This window comes from Neomonachus schauinslandi, chromosome 10 (assembly GCF_002201575.2).
Source record: "Neomonachus schauinslandi chromosome 10, ASM220157v2, whole genome shotgun sequence".
Classification (NCBI taxonomy): Eukaryota; Metazoa; Chordata; class Mammalia; order Carnivora; family Phocidae; genus Neomonachus; species Neomonachus schauinslandi.
Genome location: NC_058412.1, coordinates 43,863,467 through 43,882,979, shown reverse-complemented (window position 1 = coordinate 43,882,979; position 19,513 = coordinate 43,863,467). Strand labels below are relative to the sequence as shown.

At 40.5% G+C, this 19,513-nt stretch overlaps 1 protein-coding gene across 4 annotated transcripts in view; it reads left to right on the top strand.

The window, feature by feature from the left end:
- CTNNA2 (catenin alpha 2) overlaps positions 1-19,513 on the top strand; it is a 949,691-nt gene that overhangs the window by 240,275 nt on the left and 689,903 nt on the right. For all 4 annotated transcript variants that reach the window (XM_044919117.1, XM_044919118.1, XM_044919116.1 and 1 more), the window contains exon 6: positions 10,036-10,239. In XM_044919117.1, the coding sequence (XP_044775052.1) occupies positions 10,036-10,239 (204 nt within the window). The remainder of the gene's footprint in view (positions 1-10,035; positions 10,240-19,513) is intronic.

Genomic DNA, 19,513 nt, shown 5'->3' with positions numbered 1-19,513 from the left:
TTTTTTTTTTAAAGGATTTATTTATTTTGACAGAGAGATAGCACAAGTAGGCAGAGAGGCAGGTGGAGGGAGAGGGAGAAGCAGGCTCCCCACTGAGCAGGGAGCCTGACACAGGGCTCCATCCCAGGACCCTGGGATCATGACCTGAGCCGAAGGCAGCCGCTTAACCAATTGAGCCACCCAGGCACCCCTCCCTTCATTTTTGTAAAGTGAGGATTCCTCATTGGTCTAGTTTCCCATTAGTGCACTGGAGATTAGAGTGAGATAATGGGTTTCTGTTTCCTTCTTGCTTCTGCTTTTTCTCCATAGAAATGAGGGTGTTAGGCTTTGGAGGATGAGGAGGAGTTTGTTCTTACACACGTTACGCTTGAAGTGATGGACATCCAGATGGCAATATTCAGTGTGCGACTGTAGTTCTAGGTAAGGGCCTGGGCCTTGAGAGGGTCAGAACTTAAGTTCTCATTCATGAGCAGGGGATGGCTAAGGCATGGGAGGAATTGAGCTGTCTGAGGACAAGGAGAAGGACCTTGAAATTTGCCAGCTACTTGGGTAGATCAAGGACACGAAGAACTGGGGAAGAAATGAGAGAAAGAGCCATCAGAGGGGTATAAGGAGAACCACAGTAAAGCAAGAGCTTGTTAAGCATGGATGAGCCAACTAAGGAGTAGATGGTTAATTGATGAGAACTGAATTAAAAAAGGTGGTTGGCAATGTAGAGAGTTCAAGGGGGAGAAAAGAGATTTCAGCAAGACTAAAATGTTTTCTTTCTTTGACCCTCTAAAGATTTGATTTGATTAAATGCCTTTTAAATACTTGCTTTCTAATCAGTCATTAATGTAAAGCTTAGGATGATTACCTTTGCCCTGCTTTAGTGTGATTGTTAGCTATTATTCTTGTCAGAACTTGTGCTCAGAAAATGTCGACAGCATCTCAGCAACATCCACAGATGATGAGAGTAGGGAAAACGGAACCAGCCTCCACTGGTTTATAACATCCAGTAGGAACATCCCAGAGCTGGACTTAACTTGCTCGCTGTTTTTTATGCATTAACTTATGGTAAATAACTCTGTCTTCCTAAATAGTTTCTCCTCTCAAATGAAATTCATATAGGCTTTGATTTCTCTTAAAAACAAAAAAAAAAACCCAAAACCCTTAAATATGTAAGAATAAGAAGTGCTGCATAATTATCAAGTCATTATCATTGTCATTTATTTCCAATTAAACTGAGCTGTTTAATTGCAAATAATATCTTAGATAAATGGCAAAATTAGTTTATTTTTAAGTATATGCCTGAGAAGAGAAGAAATCAATAAGGTACTATGCAATTTTAAAATTAAAGCAAATCTAAAATGGAGGTAAGAGGGGGTTTTTTTGTAGCTTAATAAAAAACAGATGATTAAAACTCCATATCCTTAATAGTTTCCATTCCAAATGTTACCTCAGTTAGGCCAAGAGAAACTTTTCATGTAAAGATAGAAAGATTCTCATTGGGAGAGCTTGGCACAGAATGAAAAAGATGAAAATGTTTCTGTGTTAATTATTGATACACTACAGGGAGAATGAGTGTTCAAAACCGAGCAAATAACATGCTTTTGATTTAGAAACCCTGGTTAATTTATTAAACTGGTCTTGATTTATGCTTTTATCTTAGACTTGAGTCTTTAAAGGAAGTATTTAAAGCACTTGGAGTTAGAATTATGATCATGCCTCATTGTCTGTAGATGGCTTTCATTTTCAATTTTCACTGCTATAAAATCCCATTATTTCCCCTCCATCTGTAGTCATTTTAATGGGCAACTGGGAGAGACTGCTTCAGGGTTACTAGTCAGATATTTTTAACTGGATAACAGACATTGTTTAAATAACACTGGAGTAAATAGTTAATAGGTGTTGCCAGGATTTGCTCACTTGTTTTGTTTCGTATTGTATCAGCGCTTCAAAATCATACAGGAATAAAATTAAATGTGTTAAGACACTTTGGTCCCACTAGGGCTCTTTGTGACCTTCTATGATCTAGACCATTTCTTCATGCTGGTCCATTAATTTTCTCATGGTAATGGGCATCACACGTGCCAATAGATACATGAGGGAAACAAGGCAGTGTTGTGGCAAGATCCTGGACCCCAGAGCTGTAGGGCATGGGTCCCACTTCCAGAATTGTACTTTGCTCTGGAGTGTGTACCCAGACAATTACTCATCTATCTGGGCACATTTCTTGCTTTGTCTAATTGCCATCTAGGTGTTTTTTTTTTTCCTGTGTTTTGTTTTGCAGTTCTTGTTATTGTAAATTTGGTCTTCCAATTGGACGTTCCTTATATATATGAAGGCAATTAATTTTGCATGTTGATACAAGTGACTTCATGAAAAAAGTTTTCTAGTAATTTTTTTGGTAGATTGTCATTTTTACAAATTAATAGGTATAACATCTCCAAAAATGATTGTATCATCGTCTTTCTACTTTTCATACCATTTAGTTCTTTCTCTTTTCTAGTTGTGTTTTCTAGAAACTTCAGAATAATATTAAATAATTTGAGGGACACCTGAGTGGCTCACTCGGTTAAACATCGGACTCTTAGTTTTGGCTCAGATCATGATCTCAGGGTCGTGCAATCAAGCCCCACGTTGAGTTCTGAGCTCAGTGGGGAGTCTGCTTAAGATTCTCCTCTCCCTCTGCTGCTCCCACTACTCATGCTCTGTCTCTCTGTCTCTCTCTCAAATGAATAAATAAATCTTTAAAAATATATTAAATATTTTTCATGAATTTGAGAATTTTTTTGTTTTGTTTCAACATTAGATTGCTTCTATTTACATCAAGTCTGATGTGGCTTTTGGATTAAGATATTTGTAAATAAATACAGGACACACAGATATACATAGACACATAAGCACAATTTATCACCAGTGACTTCTTAGCTTCTAAACTCAATGGACATTTTCAGTCTTGATCTTATTTACTCTCTTTGTAGAGTTCCCTACTGTTCTCCCTTATCGACTATGGTCATGCAATCTCTGGGATCTAGTTAAATCGGACCATTCTTTATTGTATCATTTGTGAGCTTCTGGATGTTGTGTCTTGGACTCAGTCTTCATTCTGTTACTTTCCCTTGGGATTTCATATCCATTTTCATGGCTTCTACTCCTGCCTTTATTCTGATGATCCTGCATCTTTATAGATGGCCCATTTTCATACACTTATAATCAACTTCCACCAGAGTTTTCCACTTAAATGCATCATGGCCACCTTAAACCTATTCAGAGTCAGCAAATGTTTTCTTAAAGCGACAATTTTAAATATTCCAAGCTTTGTGGGCCATACGGTCTCTGTCCAAACTTTTCAACTCTGCCATTGTAGCATGAAAATGGCCAGTATGTAAATGAATGGGCCTGATCTGTGTTCTACTAAAACTGTATTTACAAAATAGGAGGCTGACACCCAGGATAGAGCTTGCTGACTCCTGTGTTGTGCATGTTGCTCATGCTATAAATTTAGGTTTTATCTTTGATGACAACGCCTTTATTCTCATAGGATGTATATCTTCAAATTTTGCAGATTGACATTCTAAATATGTCCCACAGTATGTACTCTTCATCTACACAAACATGATCTTGTACTGTCCCCATTTTTCTTCCGGGTTCTGAAGGCGTGGCAGTTGGTCTTCAGTCTTCTACTTTTAGTCCTGCCAAAGCTAACTTCTCTAACGGCCAGAGGAAACGTTCTAAAACTAAACAGGATTATACTACTCCTGTGTTTCCAACTCTTGATGACTCTTCATTGTCTGAAGCAATGTTCACAAAATGAAAGCTTGTTAACATGGCATAGAAGTCTCTCAGGATGTGGTTGGGCTCTCTTCACCAACTCTGTCTCCTGTTCCTATTTGGGTCCATTCATGTCCTTGGAGAAGCAAATGCCAGGGTAGGTGGGATTAGATATGTGAAGAGGAATTCCTGTGAAGGATAAAGTGGGAGAGGACCAGCAGAATCAGCTGAGAGAGATTTTTTGACTACAGTGCTGGCCAAACACCTGTGCAAGGAGAGCAAGAAAGAAAAGGATTTTGTGGGAAGAGGCTCAGCACAGTTCTGAGAAAGCCTCAGGCCAGTGGGAAATCCAGAGCAGGAGCAGAGGCAGCCTGTTGGGCCAGTCCCCATTGCACCAGAGTGGCCTGGTTGTGCTCAGTAATTGACAAGGGCTGCCTGCGGTCAAGTGTGGCTTCTAATGAAACTGTGGTGGATCTCTAGGTGCAGCAGATGGAGGCAGTCCCTCAACTGTGCTCACAGAGAAGTTTCTCTTAAAGGAGAATTGATAGGGGTACCTCCATGGCACCAAGCCTGTGACTTCACACTTCAGCTTCAATAAGCCTCTTGTAATATTCTTCATATACCATGCTATCCTTCACCTCCATGCATTGGTTCCCAATTCCTCTTCTGTCTGCATGAACTCTTCCTGCCCCTGACTTTGCTTGGTCAGCTACTTGTCATTCCTCAGGTCTCAGCTGAAGAATAATCTCCAGAAACATTTCTTACCTCCCACCTCCCAAATTGCCATCACTCAATCATTCCTTAACATCATTGGTATGCTTTCCAAATTAGGATTGGTTGTACATGTTTTTGGTTTTATTTTTGATTAGACCATAAACCTCTTGAAATAAAAAAGGACTATTTGGTCTGTGCCCTCAGACACCCACAGTAACTGGCACCCATTTTTGAATGAATGACTCTACCCTCATTTATTTATTGGAAGGGCAAGGTGACCCAGATGACACAAAAGAAAACAGTATGAGAGATGATACTTAGGCCATTAGAGTTTAGGAGAGTTCCACAGCTTAACTATGAGATATATTTTTCTAATTGTGATTAATTAGGCTCATTTCAGCTGAATATGGGCTATCTGATACAGCAACGCTGCTTAAAGTCAAAAGACCTGTGTTCAATCCTGGTGTCCTTTCCTAGCTGAATGACCATGTCTCAACATCCCAGCATCATTTTTCTCTTCAATAAGATGGAGAAAGTAGTATTAAGGGCACCAAATTGTAGACCTGTCAAACCATCTGTAATGTATTCAACCTCTTGCTTTGCAGAGGTCTCTTTTCTGCCTCCTACTGTATCAGCCTGCATCAAGCATGACTCAATGTCCCATGATTGTACTGAAATTTCTATCACAGAACTCCTTGTAGAGAGAATGGATGGTAGCTGTGATTTAAAAGCAGGGCTCTTCTGCTGTGAATTGTGTAAGACTAATGAATCACAGACCTGTACCTCTGAAACAAATGATACATTATATGTTTAAAAAAAAAAAAGATAGTAGGAAGGGAAAAATGAAGGGGGGGAGATCAGAGGGGGAGACGAACCATGAGAGACTATGGACTCTGAGAAACAAACTGAGGGTTCTAGAGGGGAGGGGGGTGGGAGGATGGGTTAGCCTGGTGATGGGTATTAAAGAGGCACATTCTGCATGGAGCACTGGGTGTTATATGCAAACAATGAATCATGGAACACTACATCAAAAACTAATGATGAAATGTATGGTGACTAACATAATAAAATAATTTTTAAAAAAAGGGCTCTTCTAACAATTGTACGTGCAGTGAGGAGGTAAATGTATTCTAGGAAGCAGTTTTGAACTATATAGACTCCTGAATTATTTCAAGTTAAAATTGTTATAGAGTTCAACATTGAGAGTAATGGGAGATCAATTATGTAGGACTAGAAGAGACCATTAAGCACTGACTTGATGGAAGAATAGAATCCTAACCTCCTGTGCTTGGGGATGAAATGTTTTGGCTGCTTTCTTTAAGGCCATGCTTTCCAACTGCCACTCCTTAAAATGTAAGAACACAACATCGTTTTGTAAAATTAAGGATGTTAATAAAGAATACAATAAGTAAAAATTGCAAAACACACAATGTTATGCAAGTCAAATAAGCAGAATGAAAATAGGCAAGATAAAAAGAAATTAAAGTCTCATTTAAAAAAGAAACAGATAAAGAAATGTAGGCCTGCAATTTTAAAATGAACTAAAATGACAATATAAGATGGAACTGAAAGATCCAAAGGATAAAAAGATTAAATGAGCTTTAAGAATACAAACAAGAGACTTACATACTTCACATGTAAAATCTCAGGGATTAAAATGCGTTAAATAGTAGGAAACAGCATAAAATCCTCTCACAGGGGCACACCTTTGTCTAAATGGGGAGACAGGAAGCCTTGGCCTTGCCCTTTCTCTGGTGCTGGCCCGTTACCCACTTAAAATACTCCCTCTGTGACCAGGGAAGAGAGTTTTGATCCGGGATGCTGCTTCGCCCCTTCCCGCCAGTAGAGGGCAGCGGCACAGAGGGGTGAGGACAGGCTGCGCTGATGCACAAAGAGGCTGTTTGCTGGTCTGAAATGACCCTGAAGTGTGCTAGGAAAGACACCTGCCTAGATGTTTCTTAAGTCACTCCCAAATCATGCAGAAGCAAATATCCCTCCCTCTCTCTGCTTTGACATTCATTCTCTGTATTTCTTGATCAGAATTCAGCTCCAATAGTTTGTTTTTTCTTTTAACTTTAGCAACTGTAAATAGAGTCTGTCTTCTAGCCCTTGAGCCCCTGGCTTCATTTGGCTGTGTGTGTGTGTGTGTGCGCACTTATTTTTTAAAGCTTGTTTGAGATCTGTCCAGTTTTCTGAACACACACCCCCACACACAAACACACAAAAAACCCATACCCCCTCCCATTTACCACACATTCATCCCCCTCCACCCATTATACACAACCTAAACAGACATGGACAATGCATACCCTCCCCCCACACACACACATGCACACACACACACACACAGACACGTGTACACTGCCCTTTACCTTTATGCCTTTTCTCTCCCCGCCAGCCTTTCACATCCATCGTTCAGTGTTTCCAATCTCCACCACAGATAGAGATGAGAATATTGTAAATTTATTGTTTCTTTCTCAGGGAGATTTTTAAAAAGCTTTTCCCCTGTAATCTATAAATAATGAAGTGTGATGAACAGTGTAACTTTTATGCAGAGTTCTTCACGCTCAGTGTTTCAGTGCATTTACTTTCATGACAGCCTAGGGCCATGGCAGGTGAGAAGATCACTCAGCTGACACCGCCACAGTTCCTAAAGTGTGTTCCTGGGTTCTCCTAGGTAATGCATGCATTTTAAAGGGAACCCTCTCTTTGCTCAATAGGTTTGAGGAATGTTGCTGTAAACTGACTCCTTTAAGGCAGAACTCCCCTAAAGCATTGCATGTGATAATTTGCTCTGGGCCATGCAGTATTTCCAAAACATATTGGCCAGGGAAACTTATTTTTTCATCAAAACATTACATCTCTAAGTTCAGTGTTCCATGGAAAATAATTTAGGAAGTAATGTTCTAATGACAGTAGTACATTTTCCTCTGTTCTGCAAAGAAACTGTTTTACAGTTGCCCTTATTGAAGAGTTCAAATTTACCTCAGTATATTTCCATCAAATTGGCACTTTATATTTTTTGTACAATGTATAATAAAAAATCTATGCTAGAGCCAATATATGATTCTGAAGAACCTCCTGAAACCTCAAAGCAGAATGAATGATTCTCATTATGTTTTATGTGAATCTGAGTTTCTGTAAAAGAGTTCTTTGAAAATCCATAATCTTTATAAAGGAAAATAGTCGAATTCTATTTTGATCAAGTGTTTCTTTAATTAGAGTGCCGGTCCTTAATGCTTGTTCCATGATAAGATAATCATAGATGCATCAACCAACAGCAGTGGAAAGAGAGTGAGAAAGAGCATTCAAAGGGCTCCCCAGCTCTGGTACAGACAGCCAGTGTGGCAGGGACGTCCCCTTCTCAGCCTGCCTTTGTGAATGTTCCCTGTAATGATACATGCTGCAAAGCCATCCCCTGCACTGAGGCCCCTCCATGATGTTTTGACACCGTTTGGAGGGTTACTAGTACACAAGGCCCAGGGTCTGAGTCATACTGGTCTGAGTGAAGTAACAAATCATCTTCTTTCTAAGATCTAAGCAAAAATGTGAAGCTGGTCTTTATGCCAAAACCTGCCACAGAAAAGCTTTATCTTCTGTTTGCATGACCTTATGCATTTGCCCTCTAAACTGAAGAGGATGCTTTGACCAATGAGTAATTTCCTAGGACATCCAAGATTCCAGTGGACCTCAGACCTGCTCTGTGTTTAGTGGATGCTTCTTTCTTTTCTTTTTTCTTTTCTTTTCTTTTCTTCTTTTCCATCTTTCCTTCCTTCCATCTCTTTCTCTCTTTCTCTCTTTATTTCTCTCTCTCTCTCTCCTCTCTCTCTCTCTCTTTCTTTCTTTCTTACCTTTCTTTCCTTTCTTTCCTTCCCACCTGCTTGCACTCATTCCTCGGCACCTCGTAGCCCTTGTGTTGACAGGATCTCTGCTATGGAGACATGTGCATTATAACAGGAGAATCTGAGTCAGAGCCTCTGATGCTTGGAGCTCAACTTTCAGCAACTGCCTTAGGATGCTTTGGAAGGTTAGGGCAAACTTTGCCAGAGCATATAGTCAGACCTATTTTATAATAACTAAGCAGTTATTTTATATTCCATTAGAAAAAAAAAAAATCACACAAGTATCTTTCATAGTCTCCACCAGTTTTTAGTACTAAGCATTCTAGTAGGTAATGTCAGTTTTTAAAATTTGATGAACATTTAAGGAATTAGGAAATCAAAGGAAATTGCCATGAAATGGCAATCCTACCACAGGATTGTAGTGTTGGAAGACCATTTACTCCATTACCGCCATTCTGGTCCTCAGACCTCTGAGTGTGCACCTCCTATGAAGAGGAGTATACTATTTCCTGCAACAGGTCTTTCCACTCTAGTTAGCATTGTTGGAATGATCTTCCTTGTTTTGAGCAGAAAAGTGGGCCCCGGTGGAAACCAACCATTGATTAAAGTCAGCTCTGCCTCTTTCATGCAGTTATCACACAATTTGTGTCTCTCCACTCCCTTGACGTGCTGGGAATAATATTCTCCAGGTTCTGCTCCTATCCTGTCTGGCTATTTCTTTGATCTCATTTTTTTGATTCTCATCCTTCTGCACACCCTAGGAATTGGTATTAATTGGGTCTTATATGGTCTTCTTGTTCTATTGACATTATTAGTATACCAGTCACTGTCTTGTGTCCAGATAACCCTGATGATCCACAAGTCCTCATAGAGGCTGATCTATCTCTTGAAATCTGGATGCCTATTTCTGTATCTGGACATCCCCCACTTCTGGACATCCTCAACTACATGATTCCAGGCTCCTCAGAATTAGCAGGGGCAAAGTGAAGCTTAAGTTCTCTGCAACACCTTCCTTTAAGGAAACATTTCTATTTTTTCTCTTATCTAGGCTCCTTCAGAACATGCTAGTATCCTTATCATGATACTGTCAGTTAATTGTAACAAATCTCTCTCACACACATAATGAATCCTTTTCTAGAACACTAGTTTTTTTATGCAAAATATATTACTTTTTAGCGGGAAGTAACCTGTAAAGTATATTTCTGTTGGATGCTATTTGCCGAGGTTTCAGAAGGCATCCTGCCATGGGACTCTCTACTTCTCATGAAATAGATATAATGTGTACACTAGTCACTAATGGATCTTTAAGTCATTGATTACATATCATGTTCTTGCTCTGGGGCTCTAAAATCTTCTCATAATCCTTCAAAGTGCTACCCTGAAATGTACTTTCCTTGAAGGCTACGAATGTAAAAAGAAAAAAAATAAAATAAAAAACAAAGCCAGTGTCACAGTCTCGTTAGAAAACCCTTTGATTGGTGCAGCCTTTTCCGAGAACACATTCTTGAAACAGGATGTGCTGTTTTCTCCCTGACGATTAGATTCAGGGGAAAGTATCTTACGGACAATTGCTACTTGGTCAAGGCCACTTGGTATTGGTCTACGCAAGCAGCTGCCTCTCCATGGAGAGTCTTGCCCTGGCTGCAGACATTTCTGGTTCAGAAAACAGGGCGCAAAGGCAGTCGTGTCTTTTCCCCTAATTCTTTAATGGTGCTGCTTTCAGAATAAGATAATCCTGGACCCCATGACGTTCAGCGAGGCCAGATTCCGGCCGTCGCTCGAGGAGAGACTGGAGAGCATCATCAGCGGCGCGGCGCTCATGGCAGACTCGTCCTGCACGCGCGACGACCGGCGGGAGAGGATCGTGGCTGAGTGCAACGCCGTCCGGCAGGCGCTCCAGGACCTGCTCAGCGAGTACATGAACAACGTAAGTCCTGGGCTCTCGGGGCTCACATCCGGTGGGTTTGGGCGCCGGCTTGTGGCTTTTGGGGAAGCGTGTGTAGCAGGAAGAGAGGACAGGTGTTCCCGGGAGAGACTTGGCGCGGGGGTGGGGGGGGCTGGGGGGCGGACACGGAAGAACCGCTTTTGGGAGAGAGGTGTCTTGAGCTTGCGCCAGAATGCATTGTTAGCCTGGAAGAGAGTGGTGGAAGGGCCTGGTTAGGAAAACTTGGGCCGTTTACTTGAATGATTTCGTGGTCATTTTGATGGCTGGCCTTAGATTGAGGTAAGATTGCAGTCGGTGAAAGTTGGATGGTGGATGGAAATGAGGATGCAGTGAAGTCCTCTTACACAGAACACTTCCCGAGCTAAGGATGGCTATAGATGCTGATCTTCATCCTTAAGAGGTATTAATAAGCATAACAGGTTTTCAAATGTTTGTGCAGGCTCGGTTAAGGTGGAACTGTTCCAATGGCAGTAAAACTTGGAGGAAGTATTGATTCATTGTGCAGTTGGAAGTTCTTATGAGAATTAATCTCCAGGTTTTCAGTGGTATCTAGTGATCTGCAGCACAGACAATAGCTGTCCTTTCCCACAGTTATGAAGTGTGACAATTGTTATATACCTGAAAACTACACAAAGAAGATGAAATCCATATTCTTTGTTTTGAAGGGCACTGAATTATGTTTGTATTGATTTGCTAAATTCATTCAGCTGAAGTGATGCTGGTGGTGCCCAGTGCTTGTGACCTTGAATGATCTGGAGTTTCTCCTGTCCTGGACTCCTGGGTTTGAGAGAATTCAGCATAAAGTGGTAAAATGTAGGTAAAGTGAGGTCTTGACATCACATGTTGAAGTAGTGTTCTATGTAGTGGTCAAGTAGGGAGCAGGGCACTGAGAAAATCTCATGGCTTTTGAAGCCCATGCTGGTCGTTTTAGAACACCATGAGACAACCCTGAGACAACACAGTCAAGCCATGTCCTCCCTGCAGCCCAATTCTCCTTACCCCCACTGCCCGCACCCAACCTAAATGACATGCAGCCCATGGGTCAAGCCCCAGGAGTCAGCATTGACAGGAACTGTGCTGCTCCTGCCAGACTCTTCAGAGAATGTTGATCTAGAAAACAAAAAGATGTAGAGTGCCCTACAAACTGAAAACCAAAAATCTGTCTCCTTTACATCAACCTTAAGATTCTTTGATTGGAGAAGATTTACCCATTTTCAATACACAAAGAATAAGGTGTGGATGTCTAACACGGTATCCAGCTGCCTATGGGGATTTCTCCATAGGACACTGGACGGCTCATACTTTTTGTGATTTTGGTCTGTGGGTGCTATGCTGGGTAAAGCTAGAAATGATGACTGCCATTGTCTCCCACGCTGAGTGAATCTTTTGAATAGCAGATTTAACAAAAAACAATAATGATTATAAAATTTGGGATTCTGTGTGTTTGTTGTTTTTAACAGAATAGCAACAGGCTACTTACTTGTATGTGGAATGTGGTTTTATAGTAAGGCATGCTGGTATTTCTAGCAATGAATTATTGCCAAAGAAGGAAGGTGAAACAGCAGAGATCACAGTGATGGTTCAGATATCAATATATATATTTCAGAAAAAAAAAGTATGTTCCTGTGAATAGTAATCACAGAATGTGATTAAATAAGAGTTGAAAGAAATAAGACATGTAATTTTCAGTTTGGTGTCTAGGATCCTGTCAAGCAGAAGTTTTTTTTCTTTCAGTGTAAACTCATATAGATCAGCAGAACTGATGGAGTTTTGTATTTTATTGACTCCATGTGCTTATTTTTCTGTTCACAGCCTTGTGATACAGGAATGTTTTGTATTTTGTATTACAAAAACTTGGTTTCTACTTTGATATGGTTACAGATAATACATAGGTGGGCTTAGTGCTTAAATTTCAGTGTGCAAATGCTATTCACTTTGAACCAACAGGATCAAAGGCTTGAAATAAAACACTTCCTATTGACTTTTATGTAAACTGTATAACTTCACACTTCTTTGGTAATTTCAAGGTAGAATTGGATGCAGCTGTATCAACTCCATCATCTCTGTCCAGCGCCCTCATTTCTACTGTCAAAATGTCAATTTGTTTATTTTGATATAGCATATATTAATATAAAACCCACATACACATCTCTGCCTTGACTGAAAAGTCTGTTGTGTTTCACAGCAACCAATAAATTAGTCCATTGTGCCTAGGATGTTCATTATGAGACACTTCTTTTTAAAGTTTGTAAGCTCTCAGAGTAAATGTATTATCAAATTATCACTCTGCAGATATTCCTCATAGTAAGCTAAGCAATATTAGGATAAAGAATTTATTAGATTGAGAAGAAAAGATTTAAAAATGGGCATAACTGACACTTCTGGATTCTGAAAATTTCCTGATCTTTCCCTGATGAAGCTTTGACTTACAAAGCTCAGCAGAGCTGTTCTAAAATCATATAAAGGCTAAGCAGTATCCACTGCAGGGAGGTAGAGATTGGAAAGAAGAGCTGTATGCTAAGGATTAGGAAAAAGTGTCTTCCTGGGCCATGAGCCATGGGTTGGCCATATGAGTTACACTGAGCTAAGGAGGATATCTGTGGTGTGTTCGATGTTTCACAGAAGTATATACAAATTGATGCGTATGTAACAAAAATTGGGTACCCCAATGAAACTGGTATGAGAGAAAAGTGCTGGCTGAACAGAGGTGTGTGGCAAAAATTATGATCACAGTGTGGCAGTGGTAGAAAAGGAAAACCCTGGATAGCCTTGTTTTTTCAAGTTGATGATGTAAACCCAAGTGAGAAAATTCTTTAAAAAAACTCCCCCTTTAAATAGACCATCACTATTGTACATATGTGAAGACTAATAATGGGTAGAGAGAGACTCTTTTTCTAAAGGATGTGTGGCTTTTGGATGAGTGCCATCAGGGTGGTGGTGGAATATTATGCTGAGAACTATAAATAGTTCCAAATTATAATGAAGACAAACTTTTCTCTGTAACTTACAATTTTAGACAGTTTTTTTTTTTTTCCTGTGGCAGTAAAACTTTTTTCATTAAAAACAAAACAAAACCTTAAAAGTGACCCCATGAGAGGCAACAATTAAACATGGTATTTTATTGGTAAGGATTTTATGATAGATTTGAATTTAAAATATCATATTCATTCCACAAATATATATTGTGTGCCTGGTGACTCTGTGCCAGGCACTGTTATAGGCTTCTGGGATATAGAAGGGAACAAAATAGATAAAATTCTCTGTTCTCCCCCAACTCTAGTTGGGGGAGACAATAATTTGAGCAAGGATTATCTCAGATGATGACGAGTGATAGAAAACCTGGGAGACAGGGAGCATGGGGTACAGCTGTAAATAAGCATGGCCTGGAAAGGGTTCATTGAGAAAATACTTTTTGGTGAAAGACCTTTTGGAGAGGAGAAAGCAAAGAGTGCTTGAGGTGGAAGGACCATGGAGGTTAAGTACCTTGCTGTGAACTGGTGCTCGGGACCCAAGGAACCTTCATGGGGTGGCGTTCAAGGCTGTTGGGAGTGAATGGGGGCCAGCAGGAGACAGGGTCTGCAAGGGTACAAGGTGGCAGACTACCCAGGGCCTTGTGCAGTGTTGTATGGAATTTGCCTTTGATTTTAATGGCATGGGAAGTCGTTGGAGAGTGTTGGGAAGAAACTGCCATGACTGAGGTCCTCAGATAGGCCATAGGAGCACAAGGGGGTAAAAAAGTAGGGGGACAGGAGAGGGGACACTGAAATAATTCATGAGGGGATGGTGGCTTGGCTCAAGTGGTCACAGTAGAAATGAAGGGCTCAAATTCTGACTGTATTTCAAACAAAATTTGCTGATAAAGTGGCTGGTGAGAAGAATGTGTCTCATGAACACAAAATGGGCAGCGATCAGTGTGAATGGCAGTTAAGGTTGTAACAGCCCCCTCTATGGTCTTCAGTTGGTATCTTCAACTGGCTTTGCTTGCAAGGAAAATTCTGATGTACTCAGATGTAATGATTTGTAAAGAGCTCACTTTTCAATGCCTGGATACTCTGCTATACAGATTGCATGTGAAAAGGGAGCTAAGTAGAAAAATTTTGTTTCAAAGTTGTATCACCCAAAATACCCAACTATGGTTCACATGCTTATAAATATAAAAGGCTAGAAAAATAGAATACTCCAAGTACTAACCCTAAGTGCAGAACAATAAAGAGATGTGTTAAGCCATTCCTTCTTTGGGCACAATTCCCTGTTAGACCTTGATGGGAATATGTGATAATCAGATGTGCCTGGACCTTGTGTGTTGTGCTGTGCAGGCTAGTTCAATTTTATATAAACTGATAGTCTGTGTTGCTCTAAATTGTTGGGTTTTTTTTAAGACTAATGCAGAACTACCATTTTTTTAAACCATCATACAAAGTTTAAATGCACAATGTTGGCAGAGAATCAGGTGGCATAAAGTAATGACTTGTGAAAATGTGGCAGGTTATTTTTTTAATTGTATTTTTATAAGTAGTTAAAGTGATCTATTTTTACAAAAGATTTGAATCCAGTTTTTTTTTCAAACCTCCTGAAGCACCTAAGTGGATTCCTGGGGACATTTTGTAAACCACTAATGTGATGGACATGTTAAAAGCACATGAGGACAAATTAACGTAGGAGGATATATACATATTACAAGTGCCTGAAGGATCATTGTCCTAGCCTTTGCCACAGAGTGGAATTTATTATAAAGAGGGGTCCTGATGGATCCAGTTTATGAATGACAAGGTCTGAAATGAGGTCTTAAAAGGTCATGTTCAGCCCAGTTGTAGGTCCCATACGGTACCAAGGCTCCAGAATACGCCACTGTATCAGTAACACATGAAATGGTATCCAGAGCCACTATGAAAATAGTGGGCTTGCACACTGTTTTGTTGTTGTTTTATTTTTTAATGGTGCAAGAGAAATATATGTTTATCGTAGATGATAATTAAAAAAATATTCATAATATCACCCCTAATCATTGTTAGCTATTTCGTATATGTCTTTCTAATGTTTTTAAACTTCCATAGTGATACATTTGTACACAGAAACACACAGGCATGTTATACTTTGGGTTTTAAAAAGTAGACTCATTGTATATGGCATTTTGTAATCTCTTCTTAATGTATTGTGACTAAGTTACCATGTTAATAAACATTCTCTAACTTTAGGTTTACTGGCTGCTTAGCATTTTACTATATAAACATGTAATAATTCATTGAGAAGCAATTCATTTTGAGAGTATTTTTTTTACAGAAGAGTGTTGGGAAAGGTAAGGAGGGCAGCCTTTTCATGCTGGCGGTGTAGAGCATTGTTTTAGACCCAAAGAATTAGTGAGGAAGTAGTGAGCCAGTGGGGAGGCACAGCTTTACAGTTTATCTGCTTTAAAGAGATCCCTGAGAATTTTGTGCCATGAGACTTTTGTATGTGAATTCATTTTAAATGCCTCTGAGGTTCTATTTTAAATTATCACAGGTGTATTTTTTCTGTATTGTATTGATTTTTTTTTTAATCAATCTGATTTTCATTTATCAGAGTTTCCCTAAGTTGGCTGTATGTAGTACTGCAGAGAGGGGTCTAGGACAACCAGTAGACGGGTTCAATAGTTGGATTTGATCCAGGGCCCCAAAAAAGGCCCTGAAAGCTTCTAAAGGGAGTACCATCAAAAAGATAACTCTGTGATAAAAATTGTGATGCTGCCAAATTTCTCCCAGATGGGAAGATAGAAGAAAGACTGAGTAGCTGTTGCCATTTAATAAGGCTAATTGTTAATTAAACATAAAAATTGTTCCTGGTAGCATCTAGGCTTTCTCATTTCTCTCTTACTTTGTAGAAGAAGGGGTGAAATTCACTAAAGTCAGTTTGGCTGATTCCAAGTGTCTCTACCAGAGTGTTTGGCTTAAAATAGAATACAAAATAATGCTTAAAAATACTCGTTGGCCCTTGTTGACCCGGTGTTTCCCATACCTCCCCATAAAAGGCCTCCATTTTAAGAGGAAATTTAGAGCTGTCTTAGTGGAAGTGGTAGCTCCATTCCAGAGAAGGAATTCTAATATCCCGATTTGATGCCTTTAGTGAGAAGGTTTTCCTTATCTTTTCCTTATTTGCATGTTTTCTTCTCTTTATACTCTGTGCCTTCAAATGTGTTCAGTGCTCTCATCTCTGTGAATGTTGAACTTCAAATTCATCTGTGCAATTATGCTTCTTCTATAAAACTTTTGCTCCATGAAGAGATAATTCTTAAATTCCTTTTTAGTTGTACTCCCTGCTCAGACGTTGAAAAAGCACAATTAGGTTGCCAAACCCTTTTTTTGAGGTCTAAAACTGTCCTTTGAATCTACTCTTCCTAAGAAACATGGTTGGGAAGAGAAGTCTTTTGGATGGTGCGTTAGACTGGATCTTGGAATTACCTAGCAACCCCATTTGCCTGCATTCCCAGGCAGTTTCAACGTGACTCCCAGTGGTACCCTGGCTCTTGTAAGGAGTAAAACAATTTTTTTTTCTTTTTATTTTCTTACCGTATTCCTTTTCTAATGGTACTCACCTGAGTTTGCTGCAGTGGAATCTCCAAAGCCAAGGGAGTGTTAAGGAGGGGTGTGCTGAGCCTCACTGGCCCAGGTACCAGTGGTGGGAGAATGTCCAGCCGTGTTGGTGGGACATAATTCCCCAGGGGGAGCAATGAGGGTGAGAGAAATTGTGCCATGGTCAGATGTTCCACAGAGCATGAGAGTACTCTAGTGCTCCAGGAGGAGATCTAGACTGACAGATGGTTGGTTAGCACAGAGCACAGGTATGGGTAACATCTGGTCCTTACGGGAATGTGGCAGGTCTCCTTGGTCTTAAAGGATCCAGAGTATGGGACAGTTATCCTGGTAGGGGAGTTAGGCCCTTCAAAAAGTACATCATGTTGTATGCATATTTGCTGTTATTATCAGCTCATGACATACAATTAAATGACTTATAGGATCCCAGGACAGATGGGTCTAACAAGATGTGTTTCCTTTGGATCATCAAGGTCAGTTCTTAATGCAATCCTACACGCCATTTCGTGGCCAGGAAAGGTCCTTCCTACATGAAACTCTCCCCTGTTCCCCACTATGGATAGTTTGGCAGAGTTTAGAAGCCTCTGCTTTGTAACCATCTATACACCCAGGTTCCAATCCCAGTTTTATCCCTTATATTAAGATGACATGAACTTAGGCAAGGTAGATAGACTCTGAGCCTCAACTTTGTTGGCTATCAAGTGGGTGATAGAATATACCTATGGGGGGGCGCCTGGGTGGCTCAGTCGTTAAGCATCTGCCTTTGGCTCAGGTCATGATCCCAGGGTCCTGGGATCGAGCCCGGCATCGGGTTCCCTCCTCGGCGGGAACCCTGCTCTCCCTCTCCCACTCCCGCTGCTTGTGTTCCTGCTTTCACTATCTCTGACTCTATCAAATAAATAAATAAAATCTTTAAAAAAAAAAAAAGAATATACCTATGGGAATATTCAGAGATAAGACAGTGGCAGCGAGAACTTTCAGTGTCAAAGGAAAGTCATGTTTGCTTCCTTTTTCTCCCCAGCGTTCTTATTTCCCTGTTTTATTAACCTCAAACAAAAACCCTATTCTGTACAATTCATTGAGGGCTTTTTGGAGATAAGGAGTGTATTAGATAAAGGAAAGCATCACTGGGTGTGTCTGGACGGGAGCTGAGTGGCCAAAGATATGTCTGGCTTTGTGGCCCTGTTTAGGGAAATACTGTGGACAACACTGTTGCCAAGGCTTGGAAACAAATGACAGTCCTTATAAAATGAGCTGATTATTAGAGACCTTGGAGAAAAATGACTAAGACTGGCAGTCCTAGGAAACCAGAGGGTAAACAATAGGAGGACCAGGCCTCTGAGCTGGAAGAGTTTGGATGCAGTGCAGCTTGTCTGAGTTAGTAGATGAGTTGCCTGCCTTTTCCTAGTCCTGTAGGCTTCTAAGAGAGAAAGACCAAGGTTCTCCCTTGAACATGGGAATATCTCTAGTTCCTCTGGATCAGGGAGATGGACTAAAATTCCAAGAGTATAAACATGGGAAAAATTAGTGGTACATCGTACAAATATGGCCCTCTTCCTTAGCTCTAAAATATGGTTCTGTGATTCTTGGGTCTTAGAGTTAGAATTTGGACTAGTGGTTAGAGGTAAGATACTTTTGTTAGTGTTTTTGTGGAACCTTGATTTGCTTCAAAGAGTTCAAAGTAGTTACCCAGGGCATAAATTTTAGGAGCTTGACTGATACCCTGGCAGGCTGAGGGATCTGCTTAGAAACTTTTGTTAGTGTTTTCGTGGAACCTTGATTTGCTTCAAAGAGTTCAAAGTAGTCACCCAGGGCATAAATTTTAGGAGCTTGACTGATACCCTGGCAGGCTGAGGGATCTGCTTAGGGCATTTACTTCTACTGGGAGCCCCTAAAAGTTGGCTGCAATCCACCAATAAACTTATTACCTAGTGTTGAGATATCCCCAATCAGCAAAGGTGAAGCCCACTGCCTGGCAATCTCTTGAGTAGGAAGATTTTGGGAAAACAGTTTGCCTTGTCATCAAAATGAGGTTCCCAGGGGCGCCTGGGTGGCTCAGTCAGTTAAGCGTCTGCTTTGGGCTCAGGTCATGATCCCAGAGTCCTGGAATCAAGCCCTGCATCGGGCTCCCTGCTCAGCAGGGGCCTGCTGCTCCATCTCCCTCTGCCTGCTGCTTCCACTGCTTGTGTGCTCTCTCTCTCAAATAAATATTTTTTTAAAAAATGAGGTTCCCAGTATTGGTTCTATAATGAGTTAAGTCTGAGCAGTGAAAGTCACAACAACTCTAGACGCTCAGTGTTGACTTCTCTATAGAGGAAAAAGAGGTACTAAGCAATCACAATCAATCAATCAATCAATCAATCTCTCTTTCTCTCTCTCCCCCCTCCTGACATCTCTAATTTTTCCTTCTTTTCTTTCTTCTACCACCTGTGTTCCTGGTAGAATTTTTTTTTTAACTTTCTTTTTAATGCATGGATGGACTCACAGGAATGGAAGGGAGTTATTCAGAGGCAATAAATGGCAAGAAACAATAAACTAGAGACAGGTCTGCATATTCCTTCTGGCCTAGACTTGGGTTTTAAATGAGACAGTGTGTAAAGAGTAGGAGACAAAAATCTAAGACCCAGCTGGATAGCCAGATTAGGGACCTCGGTATAAAGCCTGGATTCTCAGATGATGACATTATTAGG